General features: G+C 37.8%; 2 protein-coding genes across 2 annotated transcripts in view; one reads left to right on the forward strand and one right to left on the reverse strand.

The window, feature by feature from the left end:
* Positions 1 to 72: 72 nt before the first annotated feature.
* The window catches only part of kcnj5.L (potassium inwardly rectifying channel subfamily J member 5 L homeolog), a gene marked incomplete at its 5' end in the record, with an annotated part of 52,891 nt that continues 25,660 nt past the window's right edge, over positions 73 to 27,303 (forward strand). The window contains 3 exon segments of the mRNA NM_001163392.1: positions 73 to 125; positions 1,916 to 1,971; positions 5,991 to 6,040. Coding sequence (NP_001156864.1) covers positions 1,960 to 1,971; positions 5,991 to 6,040 — 62 coding nt within the window.
* kcnj1.L (potassium inwardly rectifying channel subfamily J member 1 L homeolog) lies at positions 10,419 to 13,012 on the reverse strand (the record flags this gene model as incomplete). Its single annotated transcript, NM_001093969.1, is given in 1 exon segment — positions 10,419 to 13,012. A coding segment is annotated over 1 exon segment (1,119 nt). The 5' UTR covers positions 12,959 to 13,012.

Here is a 27,303-nt window from a genome sequence, read left to right on the forward strand (position 1 = left end):
TTTTGGTGAACTTTCCCTTTAAACTGATGCGGTCACATGAACTTGGGGTTAACTGTTGGGTGTGGAAACCAGCTGACTTGTTTTTCAGTGAGCAGATCCTGAGCAGTTGTTGAGGGAGATTTTAGGCAAGTTTGTCGAATCTTTTACATTTCTGTTTGGTCTTCACAACAACATAGTAATATAGTTTGAACAAGATCCACTTCATTTATTTTGTGTAAAGTGCAAAGTTGAATAATTGTATTGCATTGCGTTATTGTATTGCAGCCTACTTCCGACAGCAAATGATACATATCTGTACCAAGTTTTGTGTCTTTCTATAATTATTTGCCTTTTCTCTGTTTTGTCACTTTAAAAACAATATAATGATTAATTGAAAAGTATGAGTAATAAAAAAGGCTGTCCATCAAGTTAAACCTACCTAACTGATAACTGATTCAGAGAAGGCAATAGAAAAGGGAGAACAAATCCTTCCTGGCTCCCAGGTGGCAATCAGACCAGTTCCTTTTTTTGTACTAAAAGCTATTTTCACTAACCCCATATTTTTTCACTTACTAAAAAACCATCCAACCCCTTGTTTAAATTAACTGCTTATTTTATTTTAAGATTTTCCGCTTATGTATCTGCTAATACCTGTATGTTAGTTTTGTTTCATTTTCACAATTTACTGGGTGCACAGTCTGTGTTACAAACAGCTTGTGCCACATTGGGCAGTCTATATTTCAGTCCGATGCCATTGTAGGAAAACAACCTAAGGATGTCCTACTCCCCCCCCACCACCACACAACTGCACCTGTGAGTTAGATGTCACCTCTGTGCGTGACCCAGGCACCCCTCACTCCCCCCCCCTTCAGCTCTGCCACTGGATTTAGATGGTAAGGTCTGGGGAAGATCATTAATTTTTTCTTTTTAAAAAAATGACATTTGTATATAGGCACCCAAGGGCCACCTTTAAAGCTGCCACACTAGGCACAGGTGCTCAGGTGCTTATATATATATAAATATAAATATGGCCCTGTACATGGACCATCTATGTGTTTAAATAGTTACTGTTACTAAGCGCCATGCCACACAGTGACTTGTCTGCAGGGATGGACTGGACCAGCGGGACACCAGGGAAAAACCCTGTAGGCCCGACTGCTCTTTGCACTCCCTCTCCTTACCTCCCTCCCTGCCCCGGTCGCACTGACGCCAGGGCCAGATTTGCAGTGCAGGCACCCCTAGGCCACATGGTCCTATCGCTTGACCGTGGATGACCTCTCTCGGCAAGCTGCGCATCCCCAGTGCTCCTCAGCAAGTGGCTGGATGGCATGCCGCCCCTACAATTCTGCCGCCTTAGGCCTGGGCCTTTGTGGCCTTGCCACAAATCCTGGCCTGACTGGTATGGGACCTGTTATCCAGAATGCTCAAGTTGGGACCTGAGGTTTTCCAGATCAGAGATCTTTTCCTAATTTGGATCTCCCTAAATCTATTTAAAACATATTTTAAATATTAAATAACCCCATAACAATAGAATTGTTTTGCCTCCAATAAGGATGAATTGTATCTTAGTTGTGATTAAGTACAAGGTTCTGTTTTATTACAGAGAAAAGAGATTTTTTTTTTTTAAACTTGAGTTATTTCATTATAATAGTGTATATGGGAGATGGCCTTTGCGTAATTCTGAGCTTTCTGGATAATGGATCCCATACCTGTACTATATACCAAATGCAGTAAAACCGTAAACTGCTTTTTTTCTTGCCAAATTACTTGGGGGGCAATAGGTATTGTAAGGAGTTACTATTCATGGTGCTACTCATGGTGCAGGTATGCACCCTTCCTAGTCTGAAAATGTTCTGATGACATAGGAGGCAATTATGTGTGCTTTTGAGCTAGCTGACAACTCAAATAAGTAAAAGGTTTTTATTGTTGTTTGTAGGTATATCACTGATAGAGAGGCATATTCTTATGCTGAATACAAAGATGATTCCTGAAGTAAGTATTACATTTCCACTCTTTCTTTATTTGATGATGATTATTATTATTATGATTATTATTATTATTATTATTATTATGCAAAAGAACTAAATGAAATCATCAGAACTACATGTTCTGCAGCCCAGCAGTAGAAGAGCTGACAAATGACAATCACTGGTGCACAGTAATTTTGTTTATTCCATTAAATTAAATGCAAGTATTGGCCATGGCTAAATAGTACCCTCTAGTGTACACATTAGGACTGTATATGGTAAAGAGAGAAAAGATTGTTGATGTTTAACAGACCATAGCTAATGGCAAAATTGTAATTTGAGTTAATGGACTGTTGGCATTAGTATTTTAATGTTAATAATTATAATATAAGTTTTGGCAAGGTAATCAGCTGGGAATGGAATTCCTTTATTCGTTTTCTACTAAATGCAGTGCTGTTCACTAATCATGAGTTTTCTAGTGTGTCTATGCAATGTGCACAGATCAGTGGTGAAGTATATAATTCATTTCAAGGACCCTTTATTAGGACATTTTGTCCTTATTATGTTTGCAGTCTTGGTGTGGCTGACATAGGAGCTTGTCTATCACTTATAGAAGATGGGCAGGTGGAAACCCAGGCTCCAAAACATAGCAAATATTCCTCTTCTTTATCCAATATGTTCTTCCAATAAAGAAACCAGAAGTCCTTCTTCCTTAAACTTGTTTTTATTCACATCTGGGTATCAGGATAAGTCTATACTACTTCACATTATACATACAGTACATTCACTTGAGGAACGGATCTGGCCTCGAAACGTTTGCTGGGATCTCACCTTAATAAAGAAGAATTGGAGTTTTTGTGCAAAAGCATTAAGTGGTGTGTGCCTTGTTGTTATCTTTTTGTCTTATACAGTACATTCACTAAAATCATCCATAGGGGTTTCAAAAAACACAGTTCCTTACATTAGGCCAACTTTTCATTTCTCTTGCCATCGCCCTGGGACTCCTATCTGCCCAGTCCTAGCAGTCTCTCTTCTGGCTTCTGTGTGGCCCCTCTTCTCATTCCCTGAACAAAAATTTCACCAATGAAGCCCCAATCAGACCAGGACTGGCAATCACTTGAGAAAGGGAACGTAAGGCCCGAAACATATTGTGTGAATTGTAGTCCACAATTAAAGTTTAACCACAGCAGCATTAGCCTCCAACAGGTTGTGTTCTTCCCTGTCAATTAATTCAATCTGAGCTGGGCTTTTATATTGCCTCCGCTCTACTTCCCTCTGGTGGCCGGTTGTTTAAATTACGCTGCTACATATTATGCTTATGCTAAAATTACATGCACAATAATACAACTTTTTAACATTTTCATATACAATTACATTGGCAATACTTTTAACTTATACAATGATATCCTCACATTAATCACATTTCCCACTCTGGTTTTCCACACCCACACCCACTTGCTAAGCCTCATTCATCGGGTTGCTCTACCCACCACTACTAAATATTGGTTACCTTAGGGCAGGGACCCCCAACCTTGTTTACCTGTGAGCCACATCCAAAGTAATAAAAAGTTAAAGAGCAACACAAGCATGCGAAATGTTCCTGTGGTGTCAATTATGGGCAGTGATTGGCTATTGGTAGCCCCTATGTGTACTGGCCCCCACAGGATGCTCTGTTTGGCAGTAAACTTGGTTTTTATGCAACCAAGCCACTGGGAGCAACATTCAAGGGGTTGGTGAGCAACATGATCACTGCCTTAGGGCTTGATCTTGGACTCCTGTACTGAGACCTACCTACACTTCAGGGCCTCTGGAAGCTCATGGTCCTGTTCCCTCTCCTTTTTACACTAGGGACCTAGGAAGTGATATAACAGCGCTGGCCCAATGTGGAATACTTAGTTCTCACAGGGCATAGGTTATTGATATGGGACTTCTTGAGGAGCAGGGGAAAGTTAAATCTTCAGTTCCCCTACATGTTCCTTTAGAAACGTCTCCTACATACTGTAGTTAAATTACTAAAAGTGTGCTGTAGTTAATGTAAGATAGTGTTAAAGCTGATTCATTCTGATTGTTAAGATTGAAACTAATTTTGTTTAGGACTTTAGTGACTAGACCTTTGTACGTATAAACATCCCAGTTTTTCATTAACCAATGCAGATGTTAATAGGATTCATTATTTCCAGAATGAACCAGATGTAACCACATTCTTGGCTAAACAAATACCTATCCAACTCAATCTGTCACTTGTTCAGTGCATATCAAGCAAAAATAAATATGTATCAAATGATCAAAATGTTGCAGAACACTTATTATAACCATTCTGAAATATGACTAGCTAGTTAAGCTTTTCATTGCTACTAATAAGCAAGCGTGCAAAGTATTGGAAACATTCCCTCCATCTCATACGTCTTTATTCAAGAGCTAATTGTGAATAATTCTCCTAATTAATTATACATTTGTTCTGACCAGTGCCAAATATTAGCTAATTGGCTGTGCCCTGCATGAACCCCAGTACAGACTTTTTACACAGTTACTTCTGCTGGACTTTATTGCTGCATGCAGGCCGTGTAAAAGAATATACACAGCTTTGTAAATTTAAATAAAAAAGTTACACAATTTCTCTTCTGTAAATCATTTTACACAGCTTGATAAATAGATAAATAAAGAGTTGTAGTGGTCTCAATTGCTTTTTTATCTTCTACTAATACTGAAAGCAAACCCCCTTCAATAGCTCTGTGGCATAGTCTTTCGATACACACAACACAAGAATTGTTAATGTGGAATACCTAATGAAAATGGGGTGAGTGGGTGGTCCTTGTACCCTCTTATTGAAAAGGTTGACTGGCTTAGGAGACCAGAATAAATTGGAAATACTGACACCATGGTTGTGATGCCCTTTAGAGTCTGCCATGTGGCTAAAGGTGAACAAATTAGTGGTATTCTTGTTTCTTCCCACAAAATATACAAGTAGGTTAATTAGATAAAATTGAGCCTATTGTATGTATGATAGTGGCTCTAGATTATAAAATGCACTGGGGCAGGGACTGATGTACAGCAAATTGCTAATAATCTCAGTAAAGCACAGTGTAACACTTTTGTTCTGTGAATATAGTATAATGGATAAAAATCATGAAAAGCACCATCAGTTATCCCTTTTCATTTTCCCCAGTGTTGTGGTCTCTGTATTTAAACTGCTGATGTGCAATTTGTATCGCTGAGATGTTGACTCACCTAACAAACTATTTCTGCTTGAATAGACAGTGGACCGAGCAGTTAATTGTGGGTGACATGGGTGTTGTAGTGTATGCAAATGCTTGTGACTGGTACTGTCACAAGTGGGACTGAGAGATCTTTTAGATAAAAGAAGTAGTTAAGCATTTTGCGCAGCAGCTCACACAGATTCAATTTGGTAGGTCAGACAGAGCCTTACATGCTGTATTAGCTGTGCAAGGAAAACCAAACCAAATTTCAGGGATGGCCCTTTCATTATGCAAACAAAAGCTTGTGTTAGATAATAAAACGTGTAAGGTTCTCTTTTGGTCATCCTAGATCAGTGATCCCCAACCAGTGGCTCACAAGCAACATGTTGCTCACATACCCATTGGATGTTGCTCCCAGCGGCCGCAAAGCAGGCACTCATTTTGAATTCCTTTATTTGCATAAAAACCATATGTTATGCCAAACAGAGCCTCATGTAGACTGCCAGTCCACACAGAGGCTACCAATAGCCAATCACAGCCCATATTTATTTCTTCCATGCTTATGTTGCTCTCCTTTTTTTTTTTTAACACTTGAATCTGGCTCACAGGTAAAAATGGTTGGTGACCCCTGTCCTAGAGGAATCGGATTGCTTCCATCCTTTTTGTGCTCTAGTGGACAGCAGCTTGGATAGACTTGATAAGCGATAAGCCCCTGTGTTTCATAGTAAAACAATAAGTATTATATTACATAAACATTTCATACAATACTCCTTGTAAATTTCTCTTTAGCTTGAAAATAAGTCTAATTTTATTTCAACATCACCTCAATTTTTTTCATTCTTTCCAGAGAATGGCACCAAGTCCTCAGTGGAAAAGATTGTATGAGTCACCACAACTGTGAGTATACAAATGAATCCCGTCTCTCAGACTAAAATAATATTTTTTTACTATACTGCTACCTATACAGTGATTAGACGTGTATAATGGTATAATCTGAAATAAATCACTAATGAGTCATTCAATACAATATAATATAACTTGTTAAGATGGTCATACACAGGGAGACACAAATGACCAAATGAATAAGGCTTTCTTATTTTGGCTTATTCAAGTGTTGGTCCAAATCACAGTAATCCAGTGTTTTGATCCCCTAATGAGACCCTTGTGATGTAGTCAGGAAGAATTACAGTCTCATACCTGCGCAACCAGGCTTTAAGATGAGCTAAATTATCAACAACATCTTGAGCTGGATTGCAAGGGACAGCCTGCACAGGTGAGGGGACGCTATATATTTAACTTCTGCCAAAGTTTTTTCTTGCATCTAATGTTCTCTGCTGCTCCTGCCCTGCAACCAAAATGCTTTGCTCTTCATTCAGTGTTGGTCATTTATAAAGACTGGGCAAATTTGCACCAGGGCAGTAACCCATGGCAACCAATCAGATGTTTACTTTCACTGTTCAACCTGCAGCTGGCTGAAAAAAGCTAATCACTGATTGGTCGCTATGTGTTACTGCCCAGGTGCAAATTTACCCAGTGTTTATAAATGACCTGTGTCTAAATAGAAATAATAAGAGAGAGAAAAACTGGGCTTGCTTTGGGATTGTTTTTTTTACTTTGCCTCACCATCTAAAATTAGTCCTGCAGTCTTCATGAAAAACACCTTCAGGAAATACTATTGCATAAAAAAATATGAGCTGAAGAAAACCAAGAATGCATAATTACATAGAAAACTCACTATTCTATGCATTGTGTCACTCAAGATTTAACATGGCTCAAACTCTAGTTGAATGTTAAAGTTCTACAAATACAGGCACATGATTAGCAGTTTTATGATGGCCATTTCCTCTCTTTCCCTTGAAGGAGAACTAAACCCTAAAAATGAATGTGGCTAAAAATGCCATATTTTATATACTGAACTTATTGCACCAGCCTAAAGTTTCAGCTTCTCAATAGCAGCAATGACTTCAAACTTGTCACTTGGAAAGTGTCTGCAGCACTTATATGCTCAGTGGGCTCAGTGGGCTCAGTGGGCTCTGAGTAGCTATTGAGAAGCTAAGCTTAGGGGTCGTTGCAAATTATCAAGCAGAAAATGAGGTTGGCCTGTAATATAAGCTGATGCTACAAGGCTGATTATTAAATTCTGATGCCAATTGCACTGTTTTCTGTGCTGCCATGTAGTAATTATCTGTATTAATTACTAAGCAGCCTTATATTGTGACATTTATATTCTATGTGTACTGTATATTGTGAGTGGGCCGCTAAGCTCAGTAAGTGATAGCAGTACAGAGCATGTGCATTGAATCAGCAGAAAAGAAGATGGGGGCTACTGGGGCATCTTTGGAGACACAGATCTTTCTTGCTAAAGGGCTCTGGTTGTCTTGGGCTGGTACAGAAGCCTAAAACATAATGTACATCATTTCTAGCTACTTCTTTAGTTAGGCTTTAGTTCTCCTTTAAGCCAGACTAAGACAAGTGGTTTATCTTAAACAACCAGGCAGCCAACCTTAGAGATACTGAAGTATTTTACATGTTTATATAGTCCCCTTGTGACGGCTGGAAAGGTCTATGATTTAGTGCGCAATTATTCTCACAGAACATGTAGGTTAACTGTATGGGTCATAGCGTGAGGGCTATTTGGTAGACCCAGCTAGAACTGGTTTGTGCAACTAATGAAATAAGTTCTTTCTCTCCAGAGAGAGTTTGTGTGGGAGAGAAATATAATTTGGATTTGCACAAGTTGGAAGCTGGTTAAAGCGTGAACATAATTTGCATAAGAAGAATTTGACATTCCCCAAGGGTAAAATAGAACTGACTTATGGCCATGCAAAGAAAGGATTGCAAACTGTTTACTTGAAATTTGTTTCAAATTTGTAAACTTTTATACATTGCTTTTTTTTCACTCTACCTACATCATGAGTGCAAAGCAAGGCAACAGTTATAATGCATTGTTAAACATGAGCCACTTACACTTTTAAGTTAGAATGTAGTTTAGATCAATCGAATAACTGCACCTGCAAATTATATTGCACACCCCCACCAAAGTATTTACTGTGCAACAAATCCATTGTAGGATCATTGATCGTATGTTAGCTGTAAAAATCTGTAGCAACTTGAGCCATGGGCACAGTGATGCTGAAACTATGGAAAAAGAGTTTAGTCATTTTCACTAAGCTCTCCATTTATACATTTTATACATAGGATATTTTTCTCAGGAGAGGGAATGCAAGATGGAGGGGAATTTGGCCCTGAGACACATATCCAGGCTTTAAAAGGCTTCTGAACCACGAATATGTCAACTTTTTAATGCAGGAGTAGGCTGCAAGTTTGTATGGCATATTCAATTTAACAAACAGTAAACTTGTTTTTTCTTTTTTTGTATTTTCATTAAGACCTGTAGTGCGTCATTTACAATTTACCTAGGACATTTTTGATAAGAATCTGATGATGACTGTTTGGGAGACAGGGCAGTGAAGAAAACCTTTCCCCACTCCCTCTGGTATACATATTATTCATTAGCTTTAGCATTTTATTTGGTTTTGCTATGAATGTGCTGACAACTTACTTACCCCATGTCATATTAGTTGCTGCTCCTGTGTCAATCACCAGGCATGAAACTGACACGCCCTCTTTGGAGTGAAAGGTACACTAAGTACCTCTGTCTTCCATTTATCCTTTAACGTTTTTGGCCTTGTGTTATTTAACTTGTCTCTGATACTGATTCATTCTTGATTTCCTGACAATGCCGTGGGAGACCACTGAGCACTGCAACATGGAAGTCTTTTATTTCTGCTCGTATACCTCACAGTTCTACAGTGCTATTTCAAAGGTGCATTTTATTTAATCCTGCATATGCTGGCCTTACATCAGCTTAGTCTAGTACAGCTTTCTAAATACGAACAATTTATTGCTGAGATTTGCTGATTTTGTGTACTTTCTGTAGACCTCTCCTCCTCTTTTGCAGTTTCCTAATTGCATATACGCTGATCATCATCTATGCTAAGAGAGATATGGGGAATGTAATAAAAGTCTTTGTACGAATTTAATTTAGATTTTGAAAACCCAGAGGCGAATTTTATAGTTAGTGCCAGTGCCCAGTGAATGTAATAAAACTTCTTACTGAAAAATTTATGTTTGCTCCAAAAGATTACGACACTTTCAAGCACTTCTTAAAAGTGGGCAATGCGCAATTAAAATTCACAATGCACAATTAAAATTCTCAATGTAATAACAGTGTACAATATCAATACAATATCAATCAATACAATATCAAAACAGGGGGGTTGTGGGAGCACTCTAAAGGCTTTAAAGTATATATAAGTATAATAAATGCTATTGCATATGTACCCAAAACAGGGGTTATTTTGTTACAAAGTTATGATCATAAAATTGATAAGCCACCATACCACGTCAAGGTATTGATATTGTATATTTAGCCAGGAGCTGTGGCATAGCTTCAGTGGTTGTAGCACCCCATACCCCCCCCCCTTTAAACTAGTGGTGATCCTATGCTTTTAAAATTGGGCGTTTGTTTTGGGAATATCTCTCCTTTAAAAGCCTGATTGCTGGCTGGGGAGGATTTAGCCCTTAGTGAAAAAACAGCGTTCAATGGACATTGATTACAGGTAATGCTAAAATGCACATAAAATATAAAACAAGTTAGGGACCGCCATTCGGGGTTTACCTTGACGTGGTATGGTGGCTTATCAATTTTATGATCATAACTTTGTAACAAAATAACCCCTGTTTTGGGTACATATGCAATAGCATTTATTATACTTATATATATATATATACTTTAAAGCCTTTAGAGTGCTCCCACAACCCCCCTGTTTTGATATTGTATATTTAGCCAGGAGCTGTGGCATAGCTTCAGTGGTTGTAGCACCCCCATACCCCCCCCCTTTAAACTAGTGGTGATCCTATGCTTTTAAAATTGGGCGTTTGTTTTGGGAATATCTCTCCTTTAAAAGCCTGATTGCTGGCTGGGGAGGATTTAGCCCTTAGTGAAAAAACAGCGTTCAATGGACATTGATTACAGGTAATGCTAAAATGCACATAAAATATAAAACAAGTTAGGGACCGCCATTCGGGGTTTACCTTGACGTGGTATGGTGGCTTATCAATTTTATGATCATAACTTTGTAACAAAATAACCCCTGTTTTGGGTACATATGCAATAGCATTTATTATACTTATATATATATACTTTAAAGCCTTTAGAGTGCTCCCACAACCCCCCTGTTTTGATATTGTATATATATATATATATATATACTTATTATATTAGATATTTTTTTATTTGAGAAAGGTAGATAATAGCACAACACCCACTCTCTAGTCTCTAAGGACATGAATGTCTAAAAATGTAATGCTGCATTCCATGGGGATTTCTAATAACCTCATGCATTTAAGTATCTTGTGTAGTCTCCATTCTAATATCTATACTGTATCTGTCTAGAATGCCAAGTGAAACAGATCGGGCTACTCTGAAATCTTACTTTCTGTTTTACCTGCCATTATGCTACACCAACTATTTGGGTTAAATGTAGAAAAGCTGTGATTCCCATGATGCCCTGTAAGAGCTTTACTCAAATGAAATCATGCAAAATGATGCACTTGGTCATCATTGGTCTTTAGTACTAGATACTAAAGTCTTTACTAAAAGATATTAATTAAAAAGTCAAAGAATAGCAACTAAGCTGATAATGGCAGGTCTCTGTTATGACAAAAGGGTGGCTAAGCTGGGGTTATTTACATTGAAGAAGAGGTGCTTAGGAGGATATGATACCTATGTATAATTATACAAGAGCACCATACAATATGCTTTATTCACCAGTAGATCCTTCCAATAGACATGAAAGCATTAATTTAGGTGGAGGTTTCATCTTAAAATGGGGAAAGGGTTTTTTATTGTGAGAAGTCATGGAACTCATCTACTCTAGACTGTTGTGCTTGCAGATATATTAGTTTCAAGGAAGGGTTGTTTATCTGTAAGCAAGTCTTTGTAGAGAGTGAGAAAGTTAGTGAAATTAACTCTTTGTTCGAGTTGACCAGTGACAGGAATCAAGACGCAATTTTCCCCCTTCTAAGGTTTTTTTTGCTCTCTCAATCAACTGGGTCTTTTTTTTTTCCACCTCATCTACTATGTTAAATTGTGTAGCCTTATAGCACTGGCATATGTATTAAAAGAACAGTGCCTTGTTGCAGTGTGACAGTTAGTTTGAGTTTAATATTATCATGTAGGCTTGTATATCATGTAAGGATGGTTATAGACAGATTTTAATGCCATTTCTATCCTTAACATCTCTGTCTGTTAATGTGAAGTGTATATAATAATAGTGACTTATTTACATTATTTCTAGTTTTCATATGATTTAGTGTAATCGTATTGTATTTCATTAGCATTATAGGAAAGGTATATAGACTATAGGTATGTATAATCAAATCTCTTCATACCTATGACAAACATCTGTTTGTAAGCGCTGTGCAATATGTTGGCGCTCTAAAAATACTTGGTAATAATAAAGTAAATATAAAAGAGTATGTAGGTGTACACCCCTTTTAGAATGGCATTTCTAAATAGGTGTCCTATGACATAAATTTTCTCATGGAGAATCAATAAATTACAGTCACAGTCCTTATGGACTTCGAGATTACAAGTATAGGCCAGATCTTAAGAATAAAGTACTTGTGATACTACATTTTAGTGTCAATAGTTTCTTTTGGTTCTGACGGGACAAAAGCTGGATTATCATATCCTTTTTTGCTTTTTTCTTTGGCATCTTTATCATTTTGAAGACAAAAAGCACAATGGGGTGTTTCTACCTCCAAAGTCTTGCTGAAGTTGGAGAAATCCACACGATATTTGCCCTCCTTGGTCTTGGACACAAGAGGTGCAAAACGGTACCCCCAGCGCACTTCATCCGGAATGTAGGATGTACGAACTTGACAGGTAGCACTTGTGGACTCGACAGTGCCATCAAGGAAGACCACAAGTTCAAAGTCGTGCTGAAGTAAAGTCTCGGCAGACATCTCAAAAAAAGGACTGTCTTTATCAATAATGTGATAAATCGTTAGTGGGGAAACAAAAAACAGATTCTCGCTTCCGGCATCGACTGTAAAGTCAATGTTGACTTGGTCTAATATGATTGTCTCTCCTTCTGGAGTGACAGTAGTTTTTAACAACTTTCCATAAATATGACTCCCGATAAGTAGACTCTTTCTGAGATTCGCCACTCTGATAAGTAGACAGAGTTTTCCTCCTCTCTTGCTTATTACTGCATTTTTGCTGAAAGTGATGGTTTTAGCTCTTTTCTTGGGTCTAGAAATCTTAGCAAGAATAGCGCCACACATAAATGAGTTAATTATTACCCCCAGAATCGACTGAACAACCAGTAAAAATATTGCAGTAGCACATTGCTCAGTCACACAACGAAATCCATATCCAATGGTCACCTGAGTCTCCAAAGAGAATAGAAAAGAGGAGGTCATTCCATTTATGTTTTCCACACAGGGAGTGTGATTTGCAGAAGGATTAAATTCTGGGAGATCTTTGTGCAAATAAGCCACAGCATACCACAGCAGGCCAAAAAGGAACCAGCTTCCTAAAAATGCAGAAATAAAAACTGTCATTTTGTACCTCCATTTGAGGTCCAAGATGGTGGTCCAAATATCAGCTAAGAATGCAACTCTTGATTGCTCTTCCACATTCCCAAATTCGATATTACACCTGCCATCCTTAGATACAAGGCGACCCCTGCGTCGTTGGTGCTCTGCCAGGTGCGAGTTTAATTTCTTCCGAAAGTAAGAAAACATTCTGACCCGGGAGCCACGTTGCCTGGAAGAGAGGAAAAAGTCAGAAAGAGCTTGTCACTGCAAAGCAAGTCAAGAGTTTAAAAACTAAACTTTAAATGAGTAATTCTTTCACTAAATATTTGCTGTGCACAAGCACTTTGGAGCCATGCCAAACCATAAGAAGGAGCAGGGCACGATTTCTATAGCACAGAAACAAAGACAATATAATGACTCACATGGAGTTCCACATTTTATCAATATATATATATATATATATATATATATATTTTGCCCTTCTGCATCAAGCTATAGAAATAAAATCTTTATATTTTACCTTCCATCTTAGATTTACTTATAACAACTTTCCATTTTTAGACTGCTTCAGCCTTTTCCTAGTTTAACCAAGCAGTAAGTTCTAAGATCATGCCTCTGGTTATATTTTTACTTTGTTATGCTGCCAATGCTGGAGTAGACAATATAAAAGTATAATTCTAAACATAACAAAATGTATTTAGTCAGATTTGGCATATAGGATAAGATTTAAAAAAATTGTAATGGGGGAAATGACCTGCTTCCATGGTAGCCTGTGTAATGATACTCGCAGTATTTCAAAGAGCATGATGCACAATTTCACAAATATGAGATCCGTTCTCCGAAACCCGTACTCAAGAAAGCCCCGAATTACAGGCATGAAGATCCAAATTATGGAAAGACCCCTTCTCCAGAAAACCCCAGGTCCCAAGCCTTCTGAATAACAGGTCCCATAACTGTATGTTTTAGGAGTAGTATAGTAAGTATACTAATCAAATGTTGCTTTGAAACAGTTGACCTGTAAACAGTACCGGTTGATTGGTTGCTATGGGTTAATAAACCTCTTGCACCTCTTACCCAGTTTTTATTTTTACACTTAACAATTCCTTTAAGGTCAAGGAGTTATTTCTCAAGAAGAAATATGTTAAATCATGATGACCTCCAACATTTGGTAATGGTAACAATGTCTGTAGTCCCTGTTGAAAACTATAAAACAATGGGCTTAACTATTACCACAAAGCCACACTTGTGACTGCAGTTTCAATAAGCAATGTACATTTAAACTTTATCCCCTATATGTAATAATACACTATGTAATAATAAAAAGGCACTAACTTTGACCAGGTGCCGAAACTAATAGTGACTAAAGAAGATTTGGCAAAATCAGCTTCCTGGTTTCTGTGGGTGGTTGGAACTATAGCAAACCTTGTTTAAAGCTGGAGAAGGGGGTGGGGTCGGGTCCCGCAGCAGGAGGGTGTGGGCTCCTGATGTGGCAACCCTGATGGGCCCGGACCCCCCTAGTCCAACACTGGATGCACTTGTGCAAAGTTCTAAGCATACACTGTATGGGATAAAGGCCATGGTGCCGAACGAAAGAATAATGTATGTATGTGTTTACTTATGAAGCACTATAAGGAGACGCAGCTCTGTACAATCTTACAATACATAAAAGTACAAAGAGGGAAAACAAGTAACACACAGAGATTCTATAAGAAACACAGAACGCAGAAGTTAACTGTAATGTGTTTCGGGAAACAGTAGGAAGGAGGTTCCTGTCCTGTAGAGCTTACAGTCTTAAAGTGAATGGGTAACATACAGGCACACGTTGGAGGGCAAATGTGTACAGGGTTTAAGGGCATTGTCCCTTAAGTTCAAGGACTAGACTAACATTCTAGTGCTCCAAAAGGTATTATTTGAGTTTTTTCTTGAGGAGATTAAGTGATCAGTCCTTATGGAGGTATTCAGAGATGAAAGGTAAGGAGCTGCAATATAGAATGGTTTAAGACGAGAGGTCAGTGGTGTAACTAAAAGTTATTGGATCCCACATAAAATTAATTTTATGGTCTCCAACATATGCAGAGGTTGTCCTGTTTTACCAATATATGTTGAAATTGCTCATTAATTAAGGCCTTCTGGCCCCCCTGCAGCTACAGTGTCTGCTGCTTCCTCTGTAGTTACACCCCTGTGGGAGGTGGCAGTGGATGATGTGAAAAGACCAGGCTCTGAAAGGAGCAGAGAAGATGGCAGGAACGTAAAGTGAGACAAGTGAAGAAATGTATTAAGGAGCAGAGGAGTGAAGTAGTGATGTTCAGGCCAGCCTGATACCCGTGGGTCGGGTTAGTTTGGGCCGACCTCGCTGGCCTACTCTCCCTGCCCATGACCTTAGACAGGTGGCTTCCTGTTTTATAGGTGCGCGCCTTGCTCATATTGTGATGTCGTTGGCGGGGCAGAGCAGGTCTATAAATGGAGGGGGAAGCAGGGTCGGGCGGGTGTGGGAGAGAGAGGTTGGCGTCAGAGAGTGCAACGAGTGGCTTTGGATGCAAGTGTCTTGAATAACCTCTAAATGCTAATTAGTAAGGAGGCAATGGTAATCCTAATGGGATAATAGCTCTTAGCACAAAGATTATGGGGTTGTACAGCAATTAAATGTATTCTAAAATATTCTGAAATTTTTGGGTTCAACCATTCCCTTTGAGTTTCTATATATTATCAGGCCTCTCTTGGTTCATAACATGGTTATGTATTGTACACATAAGATAGCATTAACATTAAATTCAACATTTTCAGCAGAATCCAAGAAAATAAGTAAGCCTAGTTGGTCTTCAGTATGCCACCCTCTCCCCCATCTACTTCTTTTAGTCCCTATAGAATGGGAAGTCTCAGAAGTTGGGAACCTTTACTGAGTAACCAAAAGTATAGTGAGATACAAGTCCAACGGTCCAACAGATCCATACGCACTACATACTTCCCTGCAGGTGTGATTCGGTTTGTGTAGATGTGTGTTCAACAGTGGAGATTAAATTTGTCACCTAAAAAAAGTTTGTCCTACATTTTTTGCATCTGCATTTTGTCTATTATTTTGCAAATGTTTTATTTATTTTGGGGGGGGGCTGATGTTGCTAGCTGCGTCCTGGGTTAGCATATCAGAATCCTTAGGATACATTGTTATGGCGAAACCTCAAATATTATTAAAGGGGTGGTTCGCTTTTTAGTTAATTTTTAGTATGTGATAGAATGACTAATTCTAAGCAACTTTTCATTTGGCCTACATTTTTTCTTTTGTATAGTTTTTGAATGATGTGACTTCTTCTGACTCTTTCCAGCTTTCAAATTACCCCATCAAAATCCAAGTTCTCTGTTAAGATACAAATGTATTGTTATTGCTGCTTTTTACTACTCACATTTATAGTAAGGGCCTCTCCTATTCATATTCGACTCTTTTTCAAATCAGTGCATGGTTGCTAGATTAATTTGGACCCTAGCAACTAAATTGTTGAAACTGATGCTCTATATACAGCTAAATAATGCAAAAACCACAAATAATAAGAAATGAAAACCAATTGCAAATTATCTCAGAATATCAGTCTTTACATCATACTAAAAATCAATTCAAAGGTAAACAACCCCTTTAACACTGTGCTCTTTTTCAATTTGATCTTGCCTAAATATATTAAAGCAAATTCCAGAATCATGTATCTCACAAATGATAGCCATCACCGTGCTATACGCTTAACATTGTGTTCAAGAAAAACAGATGCAACTCACAGTGCTACAAGACATCAATAGAGAGGACTGACTCAGTGGAAGAAATTCCCAAGAAGCTAATATTCACCTACCTGTGCAGTGATCTTTAGCAAGTATGAGTAAACGGTGCCGATATATCTGGTTGTATTGAATATGTGTAGACTGTTAAGCTAATATCGTGTTCTGTGCCAATTAGCATTACTGTAAATATTGCAGCGATTATTCTGGTGCTCTGATCTATGATTGGTAAATACAGTTACTTCCTTTACTGAGCAACTTTTCTTTAAATGTGAAATTTAAACCACCTACTTTTGTAATTTGCTTTTTTAATTGGCAGCAAACCCTGTTGTTCACGTTGCTATGGAACAGAGTCACAAAGAAAATTCCATTGGCCTAAACAGTGCTTTACATTTTCTGGAAATGGAAAAAAATACAGACAAATCCCTAAATGTTACCAAGACTGTCCCAGTCCTTGAGCTAAGCAATATATGACTGGTCTCTTAAAGCTATACCTTGATAGCCATAGCTTTCAAAACACTTTGTGTTTGAGAAACATAGAAACCAGACCAAAGCAGCTATTCATGTGTAGCATCTATACATGCCACCTTACCAGCTGCCTGCACTGAAGGGTGTTTGGTTCATTGCTGTATATATCCTTATCTAAATCCTTCTACCAGGTAATCATCGGCACAGTGTTTAAAAAATAAATGAATGTAAATGGGTTGGGAACAGTTGCCTCTTTAACCTTCATTCACTTTAGTCAGGGGATGGGGGAAACATAAAGTAATGTGGGGTTCTTGAACCATGGAGCAAGGGTCAAGGGCATGGTAGACTCAAGCCTCTATCCTGTTGCCTATGTACTTGCTGTAGGTATGGTCAAGGATACAAATCAAGAATAATTATTAAACAATTTCTAGCCTGCCTGACCTTATTCCCTGTAGCTTCAGGAAGCACTTTAGCATAGGAGATGTCCTGCTCTTCACTGGTTAGGGTACAAGTTTTCTTTCAACAAAAAAAGCTTAAAAGTCTCTTTCAGTCACTCAAAGGCTGCATCTTTGTAGTGACTGCAAGCCAAAGCAGGGAGTAAATTAATTTACAGTGTATCAAAAGTCAAACTGCAGTTGGAAAGTCTTAACAAAAATGTAGCCAAAACTCTTCACCAAATTCATGAGCAGTTCATTAATCCATAGTCTTTGGCTAAACTGTAAGATATATGGGTTCATCAGTGCTTGCTATCTATTATTTTTTCTTAATAAATTAAAGGGAAACTTTTACATTATCCTTTGTCTTGTTTGTCCCCAGCCAAAAAAACATTCTATTATTTTAATGCTCATTTGGCCAACAAAAAAGGTAGTATGGCAAATACAAATGTATTTATGGTACATTTAGATGTTACTACCAAGAAACAATAGACACTTTATTTTTAAATAAGCAACTTGTATGCTTTCTAGAGCAACATTGATCAACATTTGGAAATTTTTGCTGAACTTAGAGAAATACTGAGGAACATGTCTCATACTCTTAGGTATTTATCACACATTACTCGAATTTTCTCAAGTGTAAAAGTGCTTGGGGTGATATTTTTAGAACTGTGCAAGGGTTACAAAGACTTTAATGCTAGAGCAAACTAGAGTAGTATTAACTAAGTGAAGAATATTAATATTTCCATTCAAACAAATGATCATGTGTCCATTGGTGTACATTAAAATGGTGATGATCTTTTTAATTAGAGATCAGTCAAATTTAACATTTTGAAATCTGACCTGGTAATTTATTTAAAACATACAATCTGCAACCCTGTTGCTTCCCACTGACACTATTTTTTTATTGAATAAATACATTTGTATAAAGAGGGAAAACCATTCATACCCAACCATAATTTGTAGTATAGCTAATAATACATTGTAAGATGCCAGAGTTTTGTTTTCACTAGTTAATGCCACCGGCTGATTAATAGAGCATTTGTGGTTTTGTACTGTTTGTTTCAATGTTAGTTAGAAGTAAACAAAGCAAGAGTTCTGTAATTTTCAAGATAATCTGGCCACTGAGATCATGGTTTCTTGATTATATGAGTTAATGAGTTGTTTTGTTGCATGGCAGTCCCCATTTACATAAAAATATGAATATGCAGCTTTAAAATAAACTCATTGTGCATAGCAGCAGATGACCAATAACAGTAAAACAAACAAAAAACAAACTCAACATAGGTTATATTTTCAATTTTGTTGAAAAGTATGTGCCAGCATCACATTTAATGTTAGTTTAAAAAAAAAAAGCTCATTTTGCAACCATATACTGTATATTCTTTTTTTTAAATTGCATAAGACTGTATTATATTATTTACCTTTAATCCAATTCCCCCACGTATTACTCTGGGTAGGTTCAGTGCCCTTTTTTACTTGAGTGCTTATTTTCAGGCTTCCACCTTACAGGATTCCTCAATAAGTGAGAAAGAGTTAGCAAGCCCTCTTATATATGCGGCTTGTCCATGCAGAATCTGGTTGTACCTGGAAAAGGTGGAGGGGAGGCATTGATAATTAAGTGCCTCTAAACAGAACACGTCCCTGCAGCAGTGAGCACTGGAGCTAAAAGTGCTGCTGTATTCTACAAGAGAAATCTTGGATAGCCCAAATACATTAGTACCTTTTGTCCCTGTGTTATCATTTGGTTTTTAATCAAATAGTATATAACCAAAATATTTATATCGATCCCCAACTTGGATATGGCAAAGAATTGCAAGTCAGCACCCACCAGCATGAATCACTAACTTTAGTGAGAAATCAGCATGTACAGGTATACAGTAGGTTATTGGGAGAATTGCATCCCCATTAGAATAACTGCATCTGAAATTATACACCATAGAGTTGCCAGACAATAAACTGAGAATTGCTGCATCAATCCAGTGCACACAGGAAAATCTCCATTACGGGTCAAGCAAACTTAGCCTCATACAAGGTCTCATGGTTCATTAGGAGATCCACATCTCCCCTCCACAATGCCACTACCTGGAAACATTATAGTAACCGGGTCTGTCTCAACCCATGGAACACCCTCTATACAGAAGTCTTATACTCAAAAGGTATATAACACGTTCCAATAACTCTGTAAAAACATGTTTACACATATATGGGGGAATTTAATAAAAGTCGGAAAGAGAAAAACTATTTGCACCAAAAAAATAAAAATTCACATCTCGCAATGTAATATTCTTCCTTAAACTGTTATTGTATTGCCAAATGTAATTGTGCACTTTTAAGAAGTACTTGAAGGTGTCGTAATCTTTTGGAGCAAATATAAAAAAAATTTTAGTAAGCACATTGGCGCAAACTATAAAATTCACAAACTTTCCTCTACTGTCAGAAGTTTCTGCTAAATTAAATGCGCACAAAGGAAAATTTGTTTGTACAAAGGCAGACCTTTTTGCATTTTGAAAAAAGTTATTCCATTACCAGCTTTTATTACATTCCCCCAATATAGTGCAAATCAAAAATCACAAAAACAAATAAGGGGTAATGTTTCATTCAGTCCTCTCAGAGCCACAGTCTGTAATGAGTAAATCCAGTGGGCTTTACACTGTAATAAAGTTTTATGTGTATAGTCTCCTCTCGTGGGGGGGGGGATATAATCAATAGCCATGTCACTCAGATAATGTCTTTTATTGTTACATGTAGTTTGCTCACTCTAATTGTTTCAATTCTTTCCTTTGCTACTATTGTTTCTTTCGTTCTTTTGTCACATGGATTAGCCTGAATGGGTCACTTAACAGCAGGTTTTTTCTATGCACAGGTGACGTCATGCTGATGTAATTGGTGCCAACATTTGCACTGGGTATTTAGATGATTATTTGTACACTATGAGGCAACTGCATAAAGGTCTGAATATGCGACCAAAGCGTTGACTTTGTAAAACAAAATATTTTGTTTTTTTCAGTTTAAACAAGTCCTGCGAGTGCTGAGTCATTGTTGTGAATGTGTTTGCTGAACAACCACCTGGCACCCAGGCAGCTGTGGTATTTTTTTTAATATATATATATATATATATATATATATATATATATATATATATATATATATATTAGACAGTAGGCACAGGTTGCACTCCTTAAAATTGGTTCAACGACCTGGGTGCTCTAGAAGAAAAATATTTAGTAAATTGTCTGGCACTCACAGGATTTCTATAAAGAGAGAAAAGATATATTTAGTAAATGAAAAACAGGTTTATTCAGCCAACGTTTCGGTTCACAAGTTTGGCGCCTTTTTTAAATTTAAACCACTGTTTCCTTCCAAACACTGTTTGTCCTTGAGAAATTTTCCTCACAGGAACCTTTCTCAAGGACATTATAACTCCCATTATAAAGATAGAGCAGCCAATTTTAAATACCAATCAACGTTGCCATTTCTATGCTACTTGTCTCCATGGCAAAATTCTCCAGCAAAAATTCATCAGAATATTCTGTAAGGAATTTTCCCTACTACTATTGTATGGGGAAATATACTAGCGAATTTTTCGCCAGGAGAACGATTACGATTCTAATGTGAAAATACTGTGAGACGAACTGTGGTAAAGTTAAGACAATTTACTATATAGAGAGAGAGAGAGAGAGAGCAAAAAACCAGCACCAGGGGTCTTTGCAGTGAAAAAACTTGTATTATTACATGGTATGTATAACCGACGTTTCGGTCCCTCTTGTGGTAATATTACATACATAGAAAACCAATTAAATACCCTCCACCCACATCACGTGACTGTGCCTGTATCAACTAGTGCAAATTTAACTCTTTATATGGCCTTTTGAATAGCAGCAGTGGAGATCTTCTTAAAATGTTGATCAAAACAACTTACTTATTTATAAAAAACATTGTGGTTAAGACACTGGTGTATTAAAGTGCTGCATGCTTATAATAGTGATTAGGTTAAAAAACCTTAAAATCTCTAAAACCATATTATAATGACACCTACAGGTTATTACAAACCATATGTATTTCTAACTAATGACTTGTTTGGCAAAAAACATAGTTACATAGTTACATAGTTAAATTGGGTTGAAAATAGACAAAGTCCATCAAGTTCAACCCCTCCAAATGAAAACCCAGCATCCATACACACCCCTCCCTACTTTTAATTAAAATTCTATATACCCATACCTATATTAACTATAGAGTTTAGTATCACAATAGCCTTTAATATTATGTCTGTCCAAAAAATCATCCAAGCCATTCTTAAAGGCATTAACTGAATCAGCCATCACAACATGCATTTAAATGAAGAAATGGGGTGCTTTGCATTGGGTTGTTTAGATCTAAACAACCCATTGCTCAGCATTGGTTAAAAGCGAAGCACCCCATTTCTTCATTTAAATGCATGCCCATAGATTTGGTAAAGAACCCACGGAGGGGTGGAGATATTGACCAGATTCTACTACAAAAGGAAGCATTCTGGACATTCGAATTAGGGTGCGTTGCTCCTAAAGGACTAAATTCTACCCTCCAATGCAATGGGTTCCTAGATAGAAGATAACATTTTGGTGTATTTGGACAACGAAACAATATAACAATTACTATGTCCTTTCTAACTTTTGCAAGGATTTGAAACTATGTTTTGAAACAAATAATATGTTGCAATATATTAGATAAATATGAGTGTATAGGTTACTGATGTAACATAGCAACAGCTTTGATTTTTTGCCAAACAAGTCATTAGTTAGCAATACATATGGTTTGTAATAACCTGTAGGTGTCATTAACATATGGTTTTAGAGATTTTAAGGTTTTTTAACCTAATCACTATTATAAGCACGCAGCACTTTAATACACCAGTGTCTTAACCACAATGTTTTTTTTATAAATCAGTAAGTTGTTTTGATCAACATTTTAAGAAGATCTCCACTGCTGCTATTCAAAAGGCCATATAAAGAGTTAAATTTGCACTAGTTGATACAGGCACAGTCACGTGATGTGGGTGGAGTGTATTTAATTGGTTTTCTATGTATGTAATATTACCTTGATAAAGGTCCCAAGAGGGACCGAAACGTCGGTTATACATACCATGTAATAATACAAGTTTTTTTCACTGCAAAGACCCCTGGTGCTGGTTTTTTGTTCTCTTTGTATTTGCATTTTACTCCGGGCACAGGGGCAGCTACAAGGTAGCGTTAATTGAACACACACAGATGTAATTTGTTGTGCTTTTTGTTTCCCCCCTCAATTCCAATGCAGTTATTGGTGCATTAGAGTGCAATTGCACATGCATATATTTAAATATAGTTGTGTAACTTCCAGTGTAACAATGACATCTATGCGTCATTATAATAGGCACAAATCTGCTGTGCCTATTGATTCAACCCTGTCAAGGATTAGGTAGTGGACGTTGTGGAGGCAGCAGGAAGAAGGTGAGTCCATAAGACAAGAGCTGGCTGAACTCATGGGACACAGACAGGAAAAGGGCAGGAACAGGGTGACGAGGGTCATGAGTCAGACTGGAACAGGTGCAGAGCCGAACAGGATGGAGAGGGCGAAGATCAGGACTGGACTAGACAGGATGAAAAGGGCGATCAGTCAGGAGTCAGGACAGGAGTAGACTGCCAGCGGTACAGGTAACTCTACCCTCCCAGGTGCCCCCCACATGGATGCCTTGGGTATTGGCAGCGGTACAGGCAATTCCACCCTCGCAGGTGCCCCCCTGTGGATGCCTGGGTTTCGGAGATGGTTAAAGTCACTGTGTTAACACATGGCAGAAGCCCCACTCCTGGGGGAACAGGGCATGGCAGAAGCTCCACTCCTGGGGGCACTGGACTTGGACCCTGCTGGAGAACTGGCACAGGTGCAGGGGGCAGCTGCCAGGGAGCCAGTACAGGAGGCAGACAGCAGAGAGCCAGTCGCTGGGGAAGCCTAGCTGGAGCTGTGATCAGCCGATCACGATCAGGCCCGGATTTGTGGAAAGGCCACAGCAGTACGGAGCATGTTTAGGTTAAAGTACCTTTAATGAATTTGCTTCAAGGCTCTCGATGAGGGTTCCACTTTAGCACAACTGCAATTGTAGTCATAAATAAGAGCTGTTAATCATGCATGATTCTTTATGAAATAATATTTCCCTGCTGTACCAGTTAAATGTGTAAAATTTCCAGGGCCCTTTCATCTGTAATAACTTTTAAATTAGGTGTTCCCCAGAAATGGCAGGCTCCTTATTTTAATAAGCTGGTAGCTCTGCATTTACACAGTTATTATTATCCCTGGTTTATATAGTATCAAAATATTTAGCCACGCTTTCTGGAGATTATAGGCGTCGTTTTCTTATTTGGCCACACTTTCTAGAGATTATAGGGGTCATGCTATGTTTTTTTACCCAAAAGGAGGAATTTTGCCCTTCAAATTCCAGCATCATTGTCATGTCTCAGCCCCTGGTACTTACTATGTCATATCCATATTACAACAGCAAAGTCTTTTGCCGCACACCACTTACTTTCTTGCTGGGTGCATCCGTATCCCTGGCCGCCTCCACGCCAAATATTAAAACGATTGCACCTGAGGAAGGGGCTGTGACCCCGAAAGCTTGTGCACTCAATAAATCTACAAATGAACTAAGGCATTGCCTGCATATTCTGGTGTGCTCTTTCCCACTCTGTACATATCCATATTATATACATTTTTTGTCAGGAGCCAGTTTACCTTCCTGTATTTTTTTCCACTGGTAAAGAAAATGAAATACCCAGAGCAAACTCGCAAAAGAACATGAAAAGTCATCAGCTATAATATCCAGGTGGAAATTCTATCTGTGAATGTGTTTTTCTTGCATGTTTACTTTTTCAGTCTGAAATAAGAGAAACATTACAGGTTACATATATCTCTGAAGAATACAATCTGCATTTAGCCCTATTTCAGCTTGAATGGCTGCCCCCATGGCTATACAGTTGCTCATTTGTAAAAATGGTAGTAATATTTCTGAATCGAATAAAGTACAGGTATGGGATCCATTATCCGGAAACCCATTATCCAGAAAGCTACTAAAATGAAACTTATTCTGAAATGAGCTTTGGGTGCTCCCTTTTAGCCAAGCTGTGTTTATCATGCCTACATGATATGGCAGTCCCATTATCTACAAATATAAGTGTGTATTGTGTAAGATGAGGGAAAAATTGCTACAGGGAGTATCTTAATGCCATTGTCATGCATTCAATCACAAGTTCTGACCTATGTTTTCAACCTTTTAACTGAAAACTTTTATTTGTATTGAATTATGAGTCTCTATCTATACAGGTATAGATCCGTTATCCAAAAAGCTCAGAATTATGGGAAGGCTGTCTCCCATAGAATCCATTCTAAACAAATAAGCCAGATTTTTATGTTTTTCCCTTGTACTTGATCCCAGTTGAGATATAATTAATCCTTATTGGAGGCAAACAAACCTTTTGGGTTTATTTAATGTTAAAATAATTTTTTAGTAGAGTAAAAGTATGATGACCGAAATTACAGAAAGACTCCTTATCCAGAAAACCCTAGATCCTGAGAATTCTAGCTAAGAGGTCCTTTATAAGAAACATACAGTCTTGCCACATGTAATGTATAAGTGTAACTATTAGTGTAACTTATGATGAAGTTAGTAGAGTATAGTGACTCACTGTAATTGCACTAAGAGCACCTGTTTTCAGGTGTCCATCATTCATTCTGTGAAGTCATGCAATATCTATTGCCCAATTATAGTGGCATTGCAAAACAGGGAGCAGACATTGTGGAGTGGAGTGCCCAGTTAATATTAAAGGAACAGTTCAGTGTAAAAATAAAAACTGGATAAATAGATGGGCTATGCAAAATAAAAAAATATATATATAGTTAGGCAAAAATGTAATGTATAAAGGCTGGAGTTACTGGATGTCTAACATAATAGCCAGAACACTACTTCCTGCCTTTCAGTTCTCTAACTCTGAGTTAGTCAGTGTATTTAAGGGAGGGTCACATGGTACATATCTGTTTAGTGAGTTTGCAATTGATCCTCAGCATTCAGCTCAGATTCAAAAGCAACTGTTATGACATGGATTTGCCAATAACATTAGACTACAAGACATATTGTCACTTAGCTGGTGTCCCAGTGCTCAGCAGTTCAAGGCTGGTGCATCAAAGCGTAGCACTGATTTCTATGCCTTGTGATATTCATTACAAGACTTCCCCCACTCTCCCAAATATTACTGACAATAAAGCAAGCTGGCTGTGAACATGTTATTTATTTTCATTGAAAAACAGATCTAGCATTAGTGTTCTAATAACACAATACACAGGAATGTGTTTATACTGTCTGCTTGTCAAGAGCCATGCAATCATATATATGTGTTCTAGGACTTTTTAATAATGGAATTTGCTATTAGACTTGTGGGAAAACAAAATGCTGAGAGCTGAAACGAGCCATTGAACACACTGTAATGAGATGCAGGTACTAAAACCCAGGGAAAAATCGCAATGAGCATACACAATGTGATATTTTTCAGCATGTCAGCACACTATGGAGCATTAAGTTTCCATGTGTTTGTGAGTGAAAGGTAAGGGCATTTGTGCATTTGTAAAGAGTGTGTTATGTGTCAATTAAAAATGCCCTTGGCTTTCTACCACCTCAAAAGCAACAGATTTAATTATTATTTATTATTATTTGAGTTATTATTATTTATTACAGAAGTTATATATACAATACTGCACTGTAAAGGGGGAGAAAATAACACTGTTTTTATTCCTCTCAGCTACAAGTAGCAATAAAGTGCAGTAGCAGTTCAATTCAAGTCTTCAACTTGACAGGTGGATGGAGCTAGAATGTCACAGTATAAGGCTGATTAGTAATTTTTACATATAATTACTACATGGCAGCACAGAAACCAGTGCAATTAGTATCAGAATTTAATAATCTGTCCGGAAGCATCATTTTATATTACAGGCCAACCTAATTTTGTCTCATGAGGAAACTTCGGGCGACTTCCGAAAACGAAGCACCGCGTGTGCCTTAGCGCAGGCGACTTTTCATTATAGCGGACGGGAAGACATGCAAAGGCAGTTCGGGGAGATTGACGCCCAGAAGAAGAGGCGATTAGTCGCCAGGCCACTAAATCTCCCCGAATCTGCCCGTGTGTCAGACTAAAGCTAGAGGTAAAGTGGGACCTCTGGACCTTCAGTTTTACAACTGGAGATATTAGGATTTTTTTTTTCTAAAAGTGGTGGTTCACCATGACGTTATTTTTTAGTATGTTATAGACTGGCCAATTCTAAACAACTTCAATTGTTTCAATTGGTCTTCATTATTATTATTTTTTTAGTTTTTTTTTAATTATTGGCCTTTTTCTTCTAACTCTTTTCAGCTTTCAAATGGGGGTCACTGACACCATCAAAAAAAAAACATGTTCTGTAAATACAATTGTATTGTTATTGCTACTTTTTATTACTCAACTTTCTATGTAGACCTTCTCCTATTCATATTCCAGTTGCTTATGCAAATCAAAGCATGGTTGCTAGGGTCATTTGGACCTTATCAGCCAGATTACTGAAATTGCAAACTGGAAAGCTGCTGAATAAAAAGTTAAATTACTCAAAAACCACAAATAATAAAAAATGAAAACCGATTGCAATTTGTCTCCGAATATCCCTCTCTACATCATACTTAAAGTTAAGTCAAATTTGAACAACCCCTTTAATCTAGCTCTAGAGTCCTTCATTTGACTTCTTTACACATATTTCTCAGTAGTCCTTATCAGATGTATGACTGGCATGTAGTTTATGTACTGGTCTACAATGGATAGATAAGATGGGAAGCCATGATAAAGCAATAGCAATGATTTAAAA

This window comes from Xenopus laevis, chromosome 7L (assembly GCF_017654675.1).
Source record: "Xenopus laevis strain J_2021 chromosome 7L, Xenopus_laevis_v10.1, whole genome shotgun sequence".
NCBI lineage: Eukaryota > Metazoa > Chordata > Amphibia > Anura > Pipidae > Xenopus > Xenopus laevis.